The sequence below is a fragment of the Pogona vitticeps genome, chromosome 1 (assembly GCF_051106095.1).
Source record: "Pogona vitticeps strain Pit_001003342236 chromosome 1, PviZW2.1, whole genome shotgun sequence".
Taxonomy (NCBI): domain Eukaryota; kingdom Metazoa; phylum Chordata; class Lepidosauria; order Squamata; family Agamidae; genus Pogona; species Pogona vitticeps.
Genome location: NC_135783.1, coordinates 68,901,287 through 68,918,946, shown reverse-complemented (window position 1 = coordinate 68,918,946; position 17,660 = coordinate 68,901,287). Strand labels below are relative to the sequence as shown.

General features: G+C 41.8%; 1 protein-coding gene across 6 annotated transcripts in view; it reads left to right on the top strand.

The window, feature by feature from the left end:
• PNLDC1 (PARN like ribonuclease domain containing exonuclease 1) overlaps positions 1-17,660 on the top strand; it is a 59,976-nt gene that overhangs the window by 3,102 nt on the left and 39,214 nt on the right. For 4 of the 6 annotated variants that reach the window (XR_012085317.2, XM_072994660.2, XM_072994681.2 and 1 more), the window contains exons 5-18: positions 60-183; positions 1,212-1,297; positions 2,387-2,487; positions 3,418-3,497; positions 4,546-4,683; positions 7,314-7,383; positions 7,581-7,666; positions 8,563-8,618; positions 9,277-9,344; positions 10,009-10,062; positions 10,499-10,541; positions 11,858-11,957; positions 12,357-12,532; positions 16,822-16,920. Coding sequence is in view for 5 of the 6 variants with exons in the window: in XM_072994660.2 (XP_072850761.2) it covers positions 60-183; positions 1,212-1,297; positions 2,387-2,487; positions 3,418-3,497; positions 4,546-4,683; positions 7,314-7,383; positions 7,581-7,666; positions 8,563-8,618; positions 9,277-9,344; positions 10,009-10,062; positions 10,499-10,541; positions 11,858-11,957; positions 12,357-12,532; positions 16,822-16,920 (1,281 nt within the window). In the remaining variant the exon portion in view is untranslated. The remainder of the gene's footprint in view (positions 1-59; positions 184-1,211; positions 1,298-2,386; positions 2,488-3,417; positions 3,498-4,545; positions 4,684-7,313; positions 7,384-7,580; positions 7,667-8,562; positions 8,619-9,276; positions 9,345-10,008; positions 10,063-10,498; positions 10,542-11,857; positions 11,958-12,356; positions 12,533-16,821; positions 16,921-17,660) is intronic. The other 2 variants (XM_072994668.2, XM_020809301.3) reach the window with 1 other exon arrangement.

Below are 17,660 nucleotides of genomic sequence, written 5' to 3'. Positions count from 1 at the left end.
TCAAGGGTGTGGCTTACTTTAAGTACATAGTCTTAAATCACTTTTATTAATTTTTACAGGTACGTGGCACATTCATATAACTTCTTCCTGTTCCCTTCAACATTTGGCAAAATGGATTCAGAATTTTCTTTCCAAGCATCTAGCATCCAGTTTCTGTCTCATTATGGTTTTGATTATAATAAGGTAGATTTAGTATCAAGTACATTAGGAAAAGGAAACTTACATTGGGGAGAATTTCTATATTATAATCTTTTCTGAGGGGATTCGTTGTTGTTGAAATGCAGTATGCTGAAAGATCTTTTTGCAGTATAAATGCAGATTGAATTAAGTTTCCCATTCCTGTTTTTAAGACACGGATAGTAAAACAGATTAGAAAGTTTGGATCCCCTTGTGTAGATTTTTCTTTTGAAAAGGAAGATACTGTGTTTAGGTGTTTGCTTTAATACTTAATAATAATTATATATCATCAATTGATTCCAACTTATGGCAACCCTTTCCAGGGTATAGTGTATTTAGAAATAGTTTACCTTTTTTCTTCTTTTGGGGATGCTCAGGGACTGTGGATCTTGCCGAAGGCTACACAGGCTGGCTCTTCTCCCACGAGACATAGTGGAGAATCAAACGTCCAGCCCCTCCTTTTGCACCCAGATACCCCAACTCGCTGAGCTACCCAGCCAGACGCTTTAATAGTTATCAAATGATAATTGACTTCGTAGGGTCCCCCCCCCTTTTCTGTGACTAAACAGAAGCAATTTGAATTTTCTTGCCCCTTTTTAAAGCACTTGAAATTTTGATAGAGACTGACTTTTGTACAGGTAAATACTTGTGTGTAATCTAATGACTACAAAAGATAGGAAGAGTAACTTGAAATTCCATCTGTCTTAACATACCCTGTTTCCCCCAAAATAAGACCTAACCTGAAAATAAGCCCTAGTATGATTTTTCAGGATGCTCGTAGTATAAGTCATACCCAAAAAATAAGCCCCAGTTAAGTGAAACCCCGCCCTCCACCATTGTGCAGCAACCAGAAGATGACATGACTGTATTTGAATACATGTAGATTGTTGTACATGAAAAAGATAAAACTTCCCCTGAAAATAAACCCTAATGCGTTTTTTGGAGCAAAAATTAATATAAGACCCTGTCTTATTTTCAGGGGGGGGAAATGGTAGAAAAAAACACACTGTGTACTTATATTTTTCTTTCTGCAGTTTCTTAAAGATGGAATCCCATATATAAACGAAGCACAAGAGAAGAAGCTTTGTCATCTTTTATCTGGTAGTTGGATGATCAGTAGGTAAAAACATTTCCATGCTAAGTTTCTGTATTGTTGGAACACTCCTCCAGTTGTTCATGGTGTGTTTGAAATCATTTGAGTGGCTGGATAGAATGACATCTGTACTTACCTAGCAATGATTTTGGCATCAGCCATTGTCAGTCATCACAGGTATAAGTGAACACCATTTGCTTTTGAAAAGGCTGTTTGAGAAGAACTAGTCTGTGTATTAAGTACTGCTACATTAGGAATGGACTAGGATAACACCTAGATAGATCATTTTCTGCTCTCTGACTTCTTTGCATCCCCAGTTCTACATTCTACTTCTGTGGGTCTTGCTGTCCTTTCCCCACTCTCTTTGTTTCATGTCTCCTCAAAGTTAGTGTCTTTTATCAGACTCTTTCAGGGATATGTGTTTTTTCCTCCTTGATTATAGCTGCCATTTCTTGCACTCATTAACTACTTATTTGTCACTTGTATCTTTTCCCCTCCTTTAATAACTAGTCATCTTTCTCTTCCAATTCTTAACTTACTTTTTAAAATTCTCTCTCTTGTTATGCCCTGTGGTTCTCTTTGTTCCTGGCTAGCTTTTTACTGTTCATCTTGCTACTTCTTGTCTGCTTGTATTTTTCTTGTCCTGCCTTGTAAACTTGCCTTTGAGGCTGAGACTGGAGAAGGAGCTGAAGAATGTCCCAATGCATGCATACAGCATCATTTGCAATTCGAGCTGCCAGGAGAAGTAATTATTTTGTTAAAAAGCAAAGCAACACATGCTGCTTGTATACCACCTCATAGTGCTTAAAGCACTCTCTGGATGGTTTGCAATTTAATTATGTAGGCTACACATTGCCCCCCCCCCTCAGCTGGGAACTCAGCTTACTAACCTCCGAAGGATGGAAGGCTGAGTTAACTTTGAACCAGCTGCCTGAGCCTGTTGGAATCAAACTCAGATGGTGAGCAGACTCTTGACTCCAGTACTGCAGTTTAACTAATGCACCACAAGGCCCCTAAAGATGACAATGGAATACAGATATCACAAAGCAGTACCATGAATACTGAGTTCAAGCTGGATCATACCTTCATGCATTTATCTTATTCCTCTCATTCTAGTGGTTTTAGCAAGGAGAAGCTGAAAAAGGTGATTGATGAAGTAACACACTGGGTGGCATTGGCAGAAGAGAAAGAATCAATGGTTTTGCATGATATATATGGTAACAAGTATAATATTTTAACTTCTTGTCCTGTAGTCCTTTGAGTAAACTTATGACAGGTTTATATTTTGTCTGAATTACGTCTTTTTCCTCATCTCTTCAGATCTGTGCATCTCTACTGGTGATAAATTGACAAATTGCTTTGTCAATGTATGTATTTCAAATAACACGTAGTTCACTAAGGAGAATCAGTTTGGTACTTAGGTACTAAAAAGGATAATATTGATTATAACCAATTTGAGTATATAATATACACGGAAAGTAAATGCAAATAGGCTTGTCTTCATTGTCGTCGTCACCTTTCGACTGCCGAGCTGGAAGGGACTTACTGGATCCCTGTCACACAGGCCACACAGACGGGCTCTTCTCGAATGGTTGTTATGGGTTTTTCGGGCTCTTTGGCCGTGTTCTGAAGGTGGTTCTTCCTTATTCGCGAAGGCTTTCACGGCCAGAATCTAATGGCTGTTGTGGGTTTCTCAGGCTCTTTGGCCGTGTTCTTGTCGAATGCACAGTGGGGAATCGAATTTTCAAGCTCTGGCTCTGCACCCTGATGCCTAACTTATCCAGCCCCTAGAATTAGAATTGGGAAACTCATACCACAGAGAAAGTATGTACAGGTATAGATATTTTTGCGCTTGAGGAAGATGTAGTTGTGCAGTTTTCCCTACCTGGATTTTGAAATGGTATAGTATAGTCTCAAGAGGCATGTTTCATATCTGTTGGATGTATAAATTAGTTGACAGTGTTTAACAGGTTAGAAATGTAGTATGTGTAAACAGTACAGTAACAGTAACAGTAAAATTGCAAATTACTATCTTTTATGATGATTTAAAATGCTATACTCCTTTTTCAGTATTGACATTGTCTCACGTATACAAATATGCACACACAAAGAGTTTCTTGATTTGTTATGAGAATTTCTTTTTTAAGGTTTCCAGATGTTTGAAATACAACTGATTCTAAGGCAAGCTATTGAAAATATTTGGACAGCTCCTTTGGGAAATCATGAAGTAAGCATCTAGTGGTGGGACTAGTGTATGACGCTTTCAGATTTCTTGGATGCTGACATTTTCTTTCTACAGTTGTAAAGGTTTTAAAATCTATGGATGTTTGGCCAAATTTTTGGATCATATAAGAGTAAACCATTTAGTATTTTGTGACAGTAGATCTGTGTAACTTGACTGCCAGCATCTCTTGTGTGTTGGCACTGGTAAAGCTCATCTCTGAGGTGGCTGATCAGGAGGCTTGCTTGAGCTAGTTGATTGAGAGACTATTTCAACTGAGAACTGGCATGGCCAGTCAGCTGGAAGGTACAGGGTTCCCTTCAGAAAAACTGCAGATGTGACATTTTTATTCCAGACCACATGCTTGTATTTATTAGCTTCCCCAATCCACTCTGGTGCTCAGTCTTCATGTGTTTAAAAGGGGGCAAGAAGGCTAGTCTCCCAGTGCCATATGAACTGTACATCTATCGGTGTTGGCATGCAGTTCGTTTCCAGTTCACTTCCGGGTTAATCAGCTTTAGCACTGAATAAAAGTACCAGTTCTGCAGTTCTCATGTATAGTAGGAGACTTTGAAACACCTCCAAATTGATGTTTTACTTGATGTCTAGATGCTCAAATGAATGCATGCAATCATGCTTTTATTATTATAATAAATTTTCCCAACAACCTTGGTTTAAAGCTGACAATAAATGGTCAATGTAATGAAAACATTATTATGAATTATTTACATGTCATCAAGCATGATTCTGACATGTGGTGACCCTTTCCAGGGTTTTCTAGGTATAAAGTACTCAGAAGTGATTTCCTTCTTCTGAGGGCACTCTGGCTATGCAACCTGGCTTTTCTTTCAGGAGGCACAGTGCAAAATCAAATTCCTGACCTCTTGACTCCACTGCCAGATATCTAACTCACTCAGGCATCGAATTGGGGACCACTGTTAACCTTTTATTAAATCATCATTTTAGTATAAGGGTAATCACGTGTATAAGTGGGGCAGAAAGTTCTCACACATGAGCATACGGACACTCAAACTGCTGTTCTGATTTCTTGCAGTTGATGGTGAAAAAGATGAATCGACAGCAACGGTGGCTGCTGGAAAACACTTCTTATGATGCTTGCCAAAAGGAGCAAATTCGTCTCTCTGCAAGAGGTTTCACTAACCTTTTCCAGGCACTTGTTAAAGCAAAGAAGGTAAGTCCCAATGTTTGCCATATTTCATCCACTGAAATATTTACATTCAACTTGAGATACAGTGGTGCCTCGCATAGCGAGGTTAATCCGTTCCGGATTAACCTTTGCTATAGCGAAACATCGCTAAACGGAATTTAAAAAGCCATAGAAACGCATTGAACTTCGTTCAATGCGTTCCTATGGCTTGAAAACTCACCGTTCAGCGATGTTTCTTCATAGCGCCGCCATTTTCGCGCCCTCGTTAAGCGAGGGCAGGGCGCGAAAATGTGGCGCGGACCTTCCGGCGGCCATTTTGGAACCGCCGATCAGCTGTTCTCCCCGGCTTCGTTATGCGAAGATCGCTAAGCGAATCGCTTAGCGATCTTCGCAAAGCGAAAAAACCCCATAGGGCCCATCGCTGAGCGAATGCTCCAGCGATGGCCCAGAGTGCCTCGTTAAGCGATTTCATCGCTCAGCGAGGCACTCGTTAAGCGAGGCACCACTGTATTTGACAATACATATCTAAATTTATTGATAGTACCATATTTTAATTTGAGAGTGTAATGTAGATTTTGCTATACTGGGAATAGATTAAATTGAAACATTTATAAATATAGTACTATTTATTTATTTATTTATTTATTTATTTATTTATTTTATTTCTATCCCGCCTATCTGATCATATTAGACCATTCTAGGCGGCTTACAGTAAAAAACAACAATATAATTTTAAAACTTTACAGCAGAAGCGTAAATGAAAATAAAGAACAGAATAAGAGAAAGATCGTCAAGGGTTTTCTGTTGGGAAGGCCTGCCTATACATCAACGTTTTTAGTTGTTTCTTAAAAATGCCCAGCGAGGGAGCCGCGCGAATCTCAGGGGGCAAGTTGTTCCAAAGGCGAGGAGCCACCGCTCCTATTTTATCTACTATAAATCTAGTGCTTATAGCACAGTTGTTATTGTCAACATCATCATCTTAGAACTGCAGAGCTGGAAGGGGCCCAGTGGATCATTGAATCCAGCCCCTGTCAAGGCGCAGTAGAGAATTGAATCCAAACCTCTGGCACTGCAGCTGGATGTATAAACCACAGAGCTATCCATTAAGAAGACCCCCCCCCAAAAAAAAGGCTGATCAGGGAGAATGAATTGAAATCAATACATGAGCAAAATATTCTTGACCCCTTCTGTTAAACCTGATGCCAATAACTATATAAGTATTCCAAATTTACATCTTAACTTATTTGGGTTAAATGCAAATATTCCAACTCATTCAAGCATATTTTCAAGTGCTTTATCTGGACCCCTTTTTCCTGGAGCTACACACAGGAGCCTGCTTTATTCAAAGTGCACAGATCTCTACATTCAGATCTCCCTGCGTATGAAAAATGTAACTTAAAACCTTTCTACCCATTTTATAAGCTTTTTGGGACTCAGCAGAATTTTTATGTGGGCTTTATATCTAAACAAGAAGTCTCACAAAAATGTCCTCAGATAGTCCAAAACTATGAGAGGGCTCTGCCTTTAGTGTCCTTGTATGTTTGAACCAGTACAGTATTCAGGAATCATTGTCTTGATTTTAGAGAAGGCTTTTAAAAAAAATCAAAGCATGTTGCTGGGACACATCTATCTCTCTCTCTCTCTCTCTCTCTCGCTCTCGCTGTACTTTAGCCCAGAGGTCGTCAACCCCCAGTCCACAGCCCATTGCCGGTCCGTGGCTTGAGCCCGATCGGGCCGCGAAGGCAGACCTCCCACCCCCCCACGCACTCCCCTCCCCACAGCTACTTTGCACGTGTGTGTGTCAGTGACGTGAGCACTCCCTCACCCCTTCTTGCAAGCCCCCGTGTGTACAAAGCAGCTATGGGGAGTGCGTGCGGGGGGGAGGCGGGAGGTCTGCCTTTGCGGCCCGGCAGCGACAGGGCTGGGGAAGAGCCGAAAGGCAGGGTAAGGGCCACGTGTTCTGGTGGCTCTCCCTCCCGGCGGCGGCAATGGCAACGGGGGTGAGGGAGTGGCTGGAGAACAGCCGGGAGAGAGACCAAGGCCCGGGTGTTCTACCAGCCCCCCTCCCGGCAGCAGCGACGGCAACGGGGGTGAGGGGTGGCTGGAGAACTGCTGGGAGGGAGAGCATGGCCCCGGTGTTCTGGTGGCCCCCTTCCCGGCAACAGCGGCGGCAACGGGGGTGAGGGGGTGGCTGGAGAACTGCCTGGAGGGAGACCAAGGCCCGGGTGTTCTGGCGGCTCTCCTCCCGGCAACAGCGGCGGCAAGGGGGGTAGAGGGGTGGGCAAGAGCTGGATAAAATTAAAAAGACTCCCAGGCTTCTGCCACCACCGCTACGGACGGGCAGGCGCTCCTACATATGAGCGAAGTGGTGAGGGAACGCGCGTATGCATCCCAGCCACCGTGTGCATGCCTCGGAGAGGGCAAGCGCCAAGGGCCGCCCCACCTCCGTCAGAGACTCTGCCGGGCCGGACTAGTAAAAAGGTTGGGGAACTCTGCTTTAGCCTGTAGACATAATTGATACTGCTAAGTCTTTCTACTATCATAATTCCCAAACAAATTGCATTTGTTTTCTTAAAGAGTTAAGTAGAGAACTATAGACATGCAGTTAACCATCTTGTGGTCTCTTGGTTTTTTTCCCCCTGCTCCCTCTGTAGCCGCTTGTGGGACACAATATGATGATGGATCTTCTACATCTACATGAGAGATTTTACAGACCTCTTCCTGGTAATACCATTTCAAGCACAAAGCAAGCAGAATCTTTTTGTGTTTAACCCAGTGTTAAATAATTGTTCCCAGTCCTTACATCCATTTGAGGAACTGATGTATTTTCAGTTTCGGGCCAGGCTGAGGCAGTAGCTTAATAAATTATATATTGGCACGCAAAATTTACTGTCTCCTCTCTCCCTGTTTTCTTTCCTTAGAGGACTATGAGGAATTCAAAAAGAACATACACACCTTGTTCCCTGTTCTCATAGATACAAAGAACATCACAAAAGTTGCCTTGAAGGTAACTTTCATTCTTTGTGTTGGCTCGCCTTTCATCTCAACCCTCTCACCACATCAGAATAAAGGTCCCTAGCTCAGCTGTAGAGCTCATACGCAGTGTGCCGAAGGCTCTGGGATCAGTAGCCAAAAGATCATAGCCAACTCCCACCCCTCATCTGTAATTTAAAGAGTAGTAACAAGTTCCTGTTTCATTTTGCTTTGTCTTTTACTGCTTCATCTTGGAAGAGCAGCCAATGCAAAGCTGTAATGATTGCTCAGTGTTTTTTTGTCACCTCCCTGATCCCTGGGATTATGACTGGGACACACTGGTGTCTTGCCATGTTCAGGTGAAATTTGTGCTGCAAATTCCTGGCTAAAAACAGCTGGATTCCTGAGGGTGGTTACTGCTCTCAGCTTCAATAGGAAAAGACACTCTAATGAGTTTTCATGGCCTTCAACCTAGCTCTTCTGACTCCTAGTTGGCTGCTGTTTTCACACATCACACTGGCTACCTGGTCTTATAAATTACTCAGTATTAAAGTATGGATTAATCCTGATTCTTTCTTGAGGAGAGTAAAGATAGGAGGCCTTGAAGGGCAATTAACGCTACAAGAAGATACAGAAACAGATATTGAACAGAGATTTTACATAAGAGTGGTTGGTCTCTATTGAATATAGATTCTATTATTTAATTTGTTTGTAGTGATTGTTTTAATGGCATTACATTTTAATTAGGTCTAAGTGGTGAGGTCATTAGTCCTCTTGAGCATTGTTATTTTAGTGGAAATGATTGGATGAAAATGTAATAAAGCCCAATAATAATGAATTAGCACCTTTTCCATCAGTTTCCTTTTTTATGACTCTTGAATGCATTCACACCCATGTAACCTGAAGGCTTTTTCTTTTTTCTTTAAATAGGAATTTCAGTTTCCTCAAGCTTCTAATTTGTTGGAGGTTTACGAAGTGCTGTGCAGGTCAGCCACATTTTTAAAAGCTATCCTTCCTATTTTATTATGGTGTTGGCTTGTCCAAAAAAGAATATGGCTAGTTTTCGTTTCTTAACAGTAGTCACATATCACTAGACATTGGCTACGATTGAGGTTTCCAGAATTTAAATGTCAGTTTGTTTTTGAATTCTGTTCTCAAAATTTGAACAGTTGGTCATTAGAAAGAGTGACGTTTGACAGAAGAACACGTTATGTAATGTTTGTGAAATAGCCCTGTTCTTCGACTTGAAGCAATTAGACAACCAGTGCTTAAAATTTTATGGGTTGCCAGGGATATTAATGTGTTTCGGGCAACAACAGATCTGAAAAATAGGAGGTGAACAGAATTCCTCCCCCCACCTCTTTCTGGAAATGCAGAACCATGAGGTAGCATGCAATGTAAGAGAATCAATGAAATGGTGGCTTTGGACCTGTTTTTAATATGTTCTGTATGACAGACTGGTTAACAGACATGTAGCTATGCTTTTTTTCTGTCACTTACATTTGCCTCACTCATCTGATAGATAAAAGATCCCAGTTTTTCTGACTTTTTATTTCAATGGAGAGGCAAATGAGAGAAGAACGAAGGAAACTGCAATGGATATAGACACAGAAGAACTGAAAACTGTCTATTGCTGTCTCTCAGTAGTGCTGCAAATCCCACAAACCAGTCTTGCCCAGAGATCTTGCATTCAAGGGACTGCCTCAGATACGGTACGTCTGGTTGTAGAAGCAAACTCTTGGTGCATAGTGATAGACCAGTATGTCTAAGATATCAGCAATATAATCTGAACTCATCTGGAGTTCTGAAGAGCCTACTTGAAGCTTTTTAGTAAGCTAGCAGTGAAGATAAAATTAACCTGTACTTAATTTTATGTTTGGCGTACTGCTACTTTCCTTCATTCCAGGGCCCATCAATGAAGGTAAAGCCTTTGAAAGTGGGGTGCATAGTCCGCCTTTATGATGCCTACAGGACACTTGTGCCAAAGCACATGCGTTGGTCTTGTTCCTGTCAGCCCATAACACGATCTGCAGAACCGAATTAGCAGTACATTTCTGTTAGGAATAGGGAAGGCATCTGAATCTTCAAAGAGGTGTCCAGTGATTTTGTTCTGTAAGGTTACTGAGATGAGGATAATCTGAGATGCTGGTGCCTCACCACACAATTTAATAATACTGCCTTAAGATCTTGGTATGCAGCAACTGACCTGTTCTGAGGATTCTTAAGGAAGGAAATGGTGATATAAAGTGAAATGGAACATGTGGTTCTTCAGATCTTGGGCTTGCCTGATAGTTAATGTAGAAGAGTTTCTGCAGGCTGTTCTGCTGCAGAAAACATTTGGTTTTTTGTTTAAAAAATTCTGGTTTTTGTTTTCAGCTACAGACAGTTGTCCTCATGAGGCGGCCTACGATGCGTTTCTCTGCGGGTCAGGTATTGGTGTGGTCAAAAATCTTCATTTTTGTGCACATTTTAAAAGTTCACTGGCTGAAATTCAACAGGATAAATTATACTGTAAGCTGCCTAGAGTAGTGGCATGCTCACTAAATTAAAAAATCATCACCATTGTCCCATTTGATAGTCCATTCAACGCTCCACATAACTTTTCCTCTTTGGTTCACTGTCTTTTAAGCAGACTAGGTAGCTAGTAGGGGTAGCTGCAGCGAGAGGTAGCAACTTCAGAAGCCCATTGGGAACAGATAAGAACTCTTGAATACAGATGTTCAGCTAGTCCAGTGCCCTTTGCCTTTAGCTTTCATGAAAGGGAGATGGTTGTTTTCGCACAACTATAATTTTCATGTTCACTTTTGCAATTTTCCTGTGTAATAACAAACTATAAATGTGATCACGGAATTATGTCTTTTTCTAGTACTTCTTAAAATAGCTCATTTACTCCTTTGCAGAATTTCTTGGTAAGTAATATTTTGAAATATGTAATTATGTTTGTGTTATTAACTGTCAGATTAGTTTCAAGTGAGAAACTTTTTTGAAATTGTGTTGGAGTTACATTAAAATACTAGCTTTCATAACTGTGTTTATATTATTAGCATATGCTCCATTTTAACATTTGTAGGCTAAAATCCTATTGCATACTCACAATGGCAAATGGAATTTGGCACAATGTGTCACCTGAGAAAGGCAGCCAGTCAATCAACAAGCAAACAATAGGTGCAAATTAGCAAGTTACAACAGTACTGTACTTGGATTCCTCGTGATGTGACAAGTCACTTAACTGGTGCACAGTATTGAGTTGAAGTATTGACTCATGAATTAATAGGAGTTTGCTGCTGCAAGTTATACAGTTGCCCTTCCTCCATCGTAACAATGTAATAGGATTTTAGTCTTAGTGTAGATCATAAAACATTTTTATTTTGGCAGGCTTTTCAAAGCTGCCATCAATTTTAATGTGTTTTAGAAGCTATGATAGTTCAGTTTAATTTTATTGCACTAATTATTTTATGTTATGTTTCTTTTATGCCACTGTTGTTGCTGTGAACCGCCCAGAGTGACCATCGGTCAGATGGGCGGTATAGAAATTAAATATACTGTATAATAGATGAAGAAAAAGAAATAAAAGAAAGTATGGCCTGTATTTTAAAGCAAGATGAAACTTCAGTGTCTGTTTTCAAATTGGTATGAATGGTGTAACTTCAGGAAGCAAATTCTCGGAAGCTCTGAATGTTGATATTCTCCTCTTTGGATATGTAAACAACATGTTAGAATTTGAGTGCTGATAATTAAAGGTGGCGTTTATTGCAACAAGAATTATAACTGCAGGATTGAATGGATGCCTTGCTTCCTTCAACCTGTGTCTGGAAACAAAGACAAATCATAGAAATGAAACTACAGGTGCTTTTGGTGCAATTGTGGAAGGAATGATAGACCCGTGAGGCCTGTCTTGATGTGGGCACAGTTTCTGTGTAGCCTTTTTTTCCCCTCTTTCTTTTAGATTATGGATTTTAAAACCACCAGTCAGAATGGATTATCTTAAGGCAGTTTTTAGTAATTCAGTAATTAGTAAAACACATAAGATGGTACTCTGGTTTTAAGTTGTGTCTTGCCAGTGTTGCATTTGAATCAAACACGTAGTGCCCAAAGGGAAAAAAGTGGATATTTTAAAGACTATGTACTTAAAACAGTTAAACAAAAATTCAATTTTAGCATTCCTGCATTGGTACTTTATTCTCCCCAACAGAATGCTTTTAAGACTTGATTTCTTTTCCTTTAGTGATGAAACAAGGACTATCCCTTCCTTTTCTCTCTACCTTGATGTATTGGCTGCATATGTAAATCAGGTGAACCTTATCCGAGCTGGGGTTCAGAGAATTGTGAGTATAAAATCCAGAAGGATCTGGCTTTTGGTGGAGAATCTGCTTTTGTAACCCATAAAATCACAACAGCTTGCTCTGTGAGAACGTCCCAAAGCAGACAGGATGGGGTGAAGGAAAGATCTTTAAACGTTATTATTTGAAAGGTGGAATGATTTATGCAGTTTGTTAGACTGAGAAGCAGAACATTTAAGTCTAGAAGGTAAGGCAACAGATGGCATTAGAAAATGATTTCACTTCACACCATCAGTTCATGCATATGCTCTTTTTTTTTATCTGCTTGGCAATGGAGAGCAATAACAAACAGACAAGCCTTGTGCCCTCCAGAGTTTGAATCTGCTGAGAGAAGATATGTTTTGCCCTCAGTAAAGAAGGTTTAACTTTATTTTATTTTCCCAGAATTTCTCTGGCATGGATGGCTATACAAAACACCTGCCACTTCTGATAGCTGATGTCCGAGGTTGGCCTATGGTGAATGAAGAGCAGATCTATCAAGAGTTAAGAGTCCTGTGCAGGTTTGATGTGAGAAAGCTAAGAAGGAACCAGTTTCTCTTGCTATCCAACAGACTGAAAGAGTATGTGATTAAAATTGTGATTTCCCCTTGTCTTAGCAGTTTCTGTTTTGAACAGTCAATCTTTGCTGTTCGTCAGTTCAGAGAATTCACTTTGTCGGCAGATCCGTGAGGTTGGAAACAGCAGAAATTATTTAACAAAAACACACCTGATGTGTGAATTGTTTTTAAGACTTAGCTCACTGAATGATTGGTAGAGTAAAAGTAAAATAGAAACTTTTTTGTGGTTGAGCTTGCAAAACGAAAGCACAGAAATACTGGGTTTTAAAACTGAGGCTATCTTCATATTCATTGCACATATGTATGAAGGAAGGGGTTTCTCTAGTGTATACCAGTATTCCCCACTGTCCCGGTTTTACTAATATTGTAGTGATTGGTTATGTGATAAAACTGATCTCTGCATGTTTCCATTAGCCCCATCTTATGAGCACTAGCTGTGGAAGACCATTTCCTGCATGGCACAAATTCTGTAATTTTTAAAAAAGCATTATCTCTTACTAGCATGTGAGAAAATCTACCTGATAAAAAGGGAATATGCACCAAGGAGATACGGGGCAATGCTAGCACACATTATGGCTGTGACTCTAATCTAGATTAGTAATATGATTTCAACTAGTGGAAAGCAGAAGTGGATAGGATCACTTCAGAAACAGGCAATTTCTGGGGAATTACATGCTCAGGGCCGGCTTGCTGCCTGGAATCATGGTGGGCTTCTCCCTTTTCCTCCTGGATCTCAGTACACTAGGTTTAGGTACAACCTTGTGAGTAATGTAAGCTGTTCCTTATCCTTACTTTCATTTCCCCTAGATGAGTGAGTTAGGCGTAGGGAACAAGGAGCTTGTAGAAGCAACACACAGAAACACCATACATCTCCTTTTCGCTGCTGTGTTGGCAGGAGAAGGCACTGTGGTGATGTGACTGAGCTCTCCTGCTCTGGCAGCCACACCTCATTTCCCAGGGCTCATGTTTCTCTATTCCCACCTTCAAAAGCACCATGGGGTTGCTCGTGGAAGAATCAGAAGGGACAGGTTGTGTATGTTCCCCAGTTTTGGTTGTAGCATAAGAGGAATCCACAGAACCCAGCCCTTAGATTTAAGATAAGAATTGGCATAGAAACAGGCCAGTTTATTTGCAAGGCTGAAACAAGACCATATTAAACTATACTGTCTGGAATCCTCTCTTGGTGTAACTCATGCTGCACAAGCCAGATGATGTTATCATCCGGTGACAGGGATGTTCAGTTTAAACCCTTTGAAGGTTTCTTAGCCTCCCCCCTTTCAAGTTCCAAAGCCCCCTAGGGCTCCATTTGCCTTGAGGAAGCCTTTTGAGAGCCTTGGGATGGGGAGGGCCTTATAAATGGTAGATTTCCATCCGCCCTCAAGGAGACACTCATTAGGCCCATAAGAAAGAAACCTAGTTTGGCGGCGGACGAAATTGGCAATTATAGGCCCGTCGCCAATGTTTCTTTCATGAGCAAAGTGGTTGAGAGGGTGGTGGCCGATCAGCTCCAGGCTCACCTGGACGAAACGGATGCCCTGGATCCATTTCAGTCGGGCTTCAGGCCGCGCCATGGTACTGAGACGGCATTGGTCGCCCTGTACGATGATCTGTTGAGGGAGGCCGACGGGCAAAATCTCCCTGCTGGTCCTCCTCGACATCTCGGCGGCCTTTGATACCGTCGACCACGGTATACTCCTGGGGAGGCTCTCTGAGTTGGGAATTGGTGGCTCGGCACTTGCCTGGCTCCGTTCCTTCTTGGGGGACCGTCCCCAGAGAGTTCAGCTTGGGGAGAGCGTCTCGGCCCCGTGGAGTCTCAATTGTGGGGTTCCACAGGGGTCGATTATCTCCCCAATGCTGTTTAACATCTATATGAGGCCGCTGGGTGGGGTCATTAGGGGATGTGGGGCTTCGTGTCATCAATATGCCGATGACACCCAGCTCTACATCTCCTTTTCACCAACTGCAGGTGATGCTGTCCTTTCCCTCCAGCGTTGCCTGGGGGCCGTACTGCAATGGATGCAGGAGAACGGACTGAGGCTGAATCCGGATAAGACAGAAGTTCTGAGGGTGGGTGCCCCCGTGGTAGGTGGCTTGGGTGGCTCTCTCACATTTGGGGGGACCACCTTGGTCGCGAAGAGTGGGGTCCGCAGCCTCGGCATATATTTGGACCCGACGCTCACCATGGAAACTCAGGTGGCGTCGGTAGTCCGCACTGCATTTTTCCATCTTTGGCGGATTGCCCGGCTGCGACCCTATCTCGACATGGGGGCGCTCACTACCTTGGTGCATGCGCTCGTAATCTCAAGATTAGATTACTGTAACGCGCTCTACGTGGGGTTGCCTTTGAAGCTGACACGGAAACTTCAGGTGGTGCAGAATGCGGCGGCCAGGCTCCTTACAGGAGTGAGAAAATATCAACACATCTCTCCAACTCTGGCCGCATTGCATTGGCTGCCCATCTGTTTCCGTGTCAACTTCAAAGTTTTAATGCTTACTTATAAGGCCCTAAACGGTTTAGGACCTCGATATTTGGCGGAACGCCTCCTCCCACCAACGTCTACCTGGATCACCCGCGCGAGTCAGGAGGTGAGGCTGAGGAGCCTGACGCCGAGAGAGGCCCGGAAGGAGAAGACACGAAACCGGGCCTTCTCGGCGGTGGCTCCTCGCCTCTGGAACAATCTCCCTCCGGCGATTCGCACGGCCCCCACGCTGGGCACCTTTAAAACCCAATTAAAAACATGGCTGTTTATTCAGGCCTTCCCTCCAGCCAACTCTTGATTTTTTTCTTACATTTCCTTTTTATCTTTACTGCTGTTCTTGTTTGATTATTATGTATTTGTCTACGTTTTATTATTTGATTTTATATTTGGAAGCCGCCTAGAGTGGTCCGGTGGGCCAGATAGGCGGGGTATAAATTAAATTAAATAAATAAATAAATAAATAAATAAATAAATAAATAAATAAATAAATAAATAAATAAATAAATAAATAAACATTGCTGCTGGATCTCTGCAAGTTAGTTCCAATCCACAGCGGGGGATGGAGGAGTGATTTTTGGTGATTGAAGACCACCCCCCTCCCGAGCCTCCCAAAAGCTTTCCTAGAGGAAAAGGGAGCCCTAGGGAGTCTTGAAATCTGAAAAAAGATGATCAGAAGCTTTCAATTAATTTTAATGTAATATTTCTATGGCCAAATGATCACATCATCTGGCTTGTGTAATGTAACGTTGCACAAGAAGATTTGGGCCACTTACTTAAATATCAAATAGTATTTTAAGTGACTGTGTCTGCTTTAAACTTCCCCTGAATATTTGTCTCAGGTTCCTTCACACCATACACTCCCTTAAGTGTCTTTCTTTCACTACCACAGCAGTTAAATTCTCTCAGACATCCTTCTGTGATTCAGATCAAGTGTAAAGTCTTTAAAGTCCACTTCCCAATGTTCTTTGTGCTTAGCTGAGCCAGAGAGAAAGGGTGGAATTTAGAGCTTGTCACAGACAATTGCAGCTATTCCTTATTTTGCTTTTGTTTTGGCTAAAGTAGGGGAGTGTATACATGTGTGTGAGCATGACAGAATGAAGCAAGAAAAGGTGGTTGACTGGAAGTCAGATGGAGTCCTTCCTTTCCATGGCAGGAAGCCAATGTGAGGGCTTATTTGGGGATGAGAACATTAATGAGTAACCACACTTTAGGGTATGGCTCTTGAAGAACTTGCTGATAAGCTTAGATATGGGTTGAGCAGCAACATGTGGTGCATAGATCAAGGATGGCCAATACACGACACATCTTACAAGTTCACCCACCCACTCGCCTCATTTTTGTGCCTCACTGCTACCAAATTTCAGCACCATGGCAGTAGTAAAACAAAAATTAGAAATAAAAAACACCCTTTCTCTTCTTGCTCGAAACAAGCCAGAAGCATGATTCAGAGTTAAAAAACATGCCTTGCTTTAAAGCAAATGTGATTGGGGACAGTTTGCCAGCACAGCAGCCTGCTGGCAGGGTGATTTACCCCAGGAGGTTCAGGGGTACAGTATACTTACCAACTACTAGACATTGATGATCCTGCCTTCACTCAAAACTTTTCCATTGCTACTACTGTGCGTCCATTTGCTTTCCCTGCTGTGCTGACATTTGGTTGTGAGGAATTGTTCTGGTTAACAGATGTCTAATGACAGCAGCTGTTGGGTCAGCAGTACTCCAGTTTTCACTGGCACCTGTCTTGGAAAGGAACCTATAAATGTTCTTCTTCCTCAGCAGTCATTGTAGTTTTTCTTTTAATTATTATTACAGTGTTCGGATGATTCTGAGAGAATATAAAACCCATCCCAGCCTGAAGATTTCTGTGTACCACCACTGGAAGCATTCTCCACAAGTGAAATGTCTCCTCCAGTAAGTAAATCAAGCTTTTTTACCATACTCGAAGAATTCTAGAAAATTAATGTACATTTTTAGTTCCTTAGTCGCTCAGACATCAGTCTGATCTTCCAGACAATGGTTTGAGCTTGTATGTAACATTTCATTCTTCCATTTCATGGTTTCCTCTAAACTGAACTAAGGTACACATTTGGTGCTGCAGCTTCTCTGCTGTGGCAGATACACAAACAGTGGCAAGATGTGTAGTCACATTTAATAGAGGGCAAGTTGTGTAGTCGTGTTCTCAATGGGGGTATTTGGGCAAGTTGTGTACTCACAGAGCACTATTGAAAGGAGGGACTAGTAAACCACTAATTTTTTATACCTGGAAACCTTGGGAGGGATCTTATGAGTCATAACTGACATGACAAGAAGGAATGGTTCAATATGGATGTAGTAGGTCGGTTTTAGTTCACCTTGCCACCTGAATTTGATAGGTTATGGACAAGCTCTGCACTCTCAAAAATGACATAGATCAGCTGTGTATCAGCACACGATCTGCTTACCTCTAGAAGGTGCTAGTTTTGTAATGAACACCAAGCATTCATGCTTGTGTCAGATTATCTGACAGAATGTGTTTCTAGCTATTATTGGAAGTACATTGTTGATCTTAAATCTGTTGAAGAAAACTATTGGGAGATGACGTTTATTATTTATTACTTTAATTTATATACCACCCCATTAGTGCCGAAGCACTAATCTGGGCAGTTTATAAA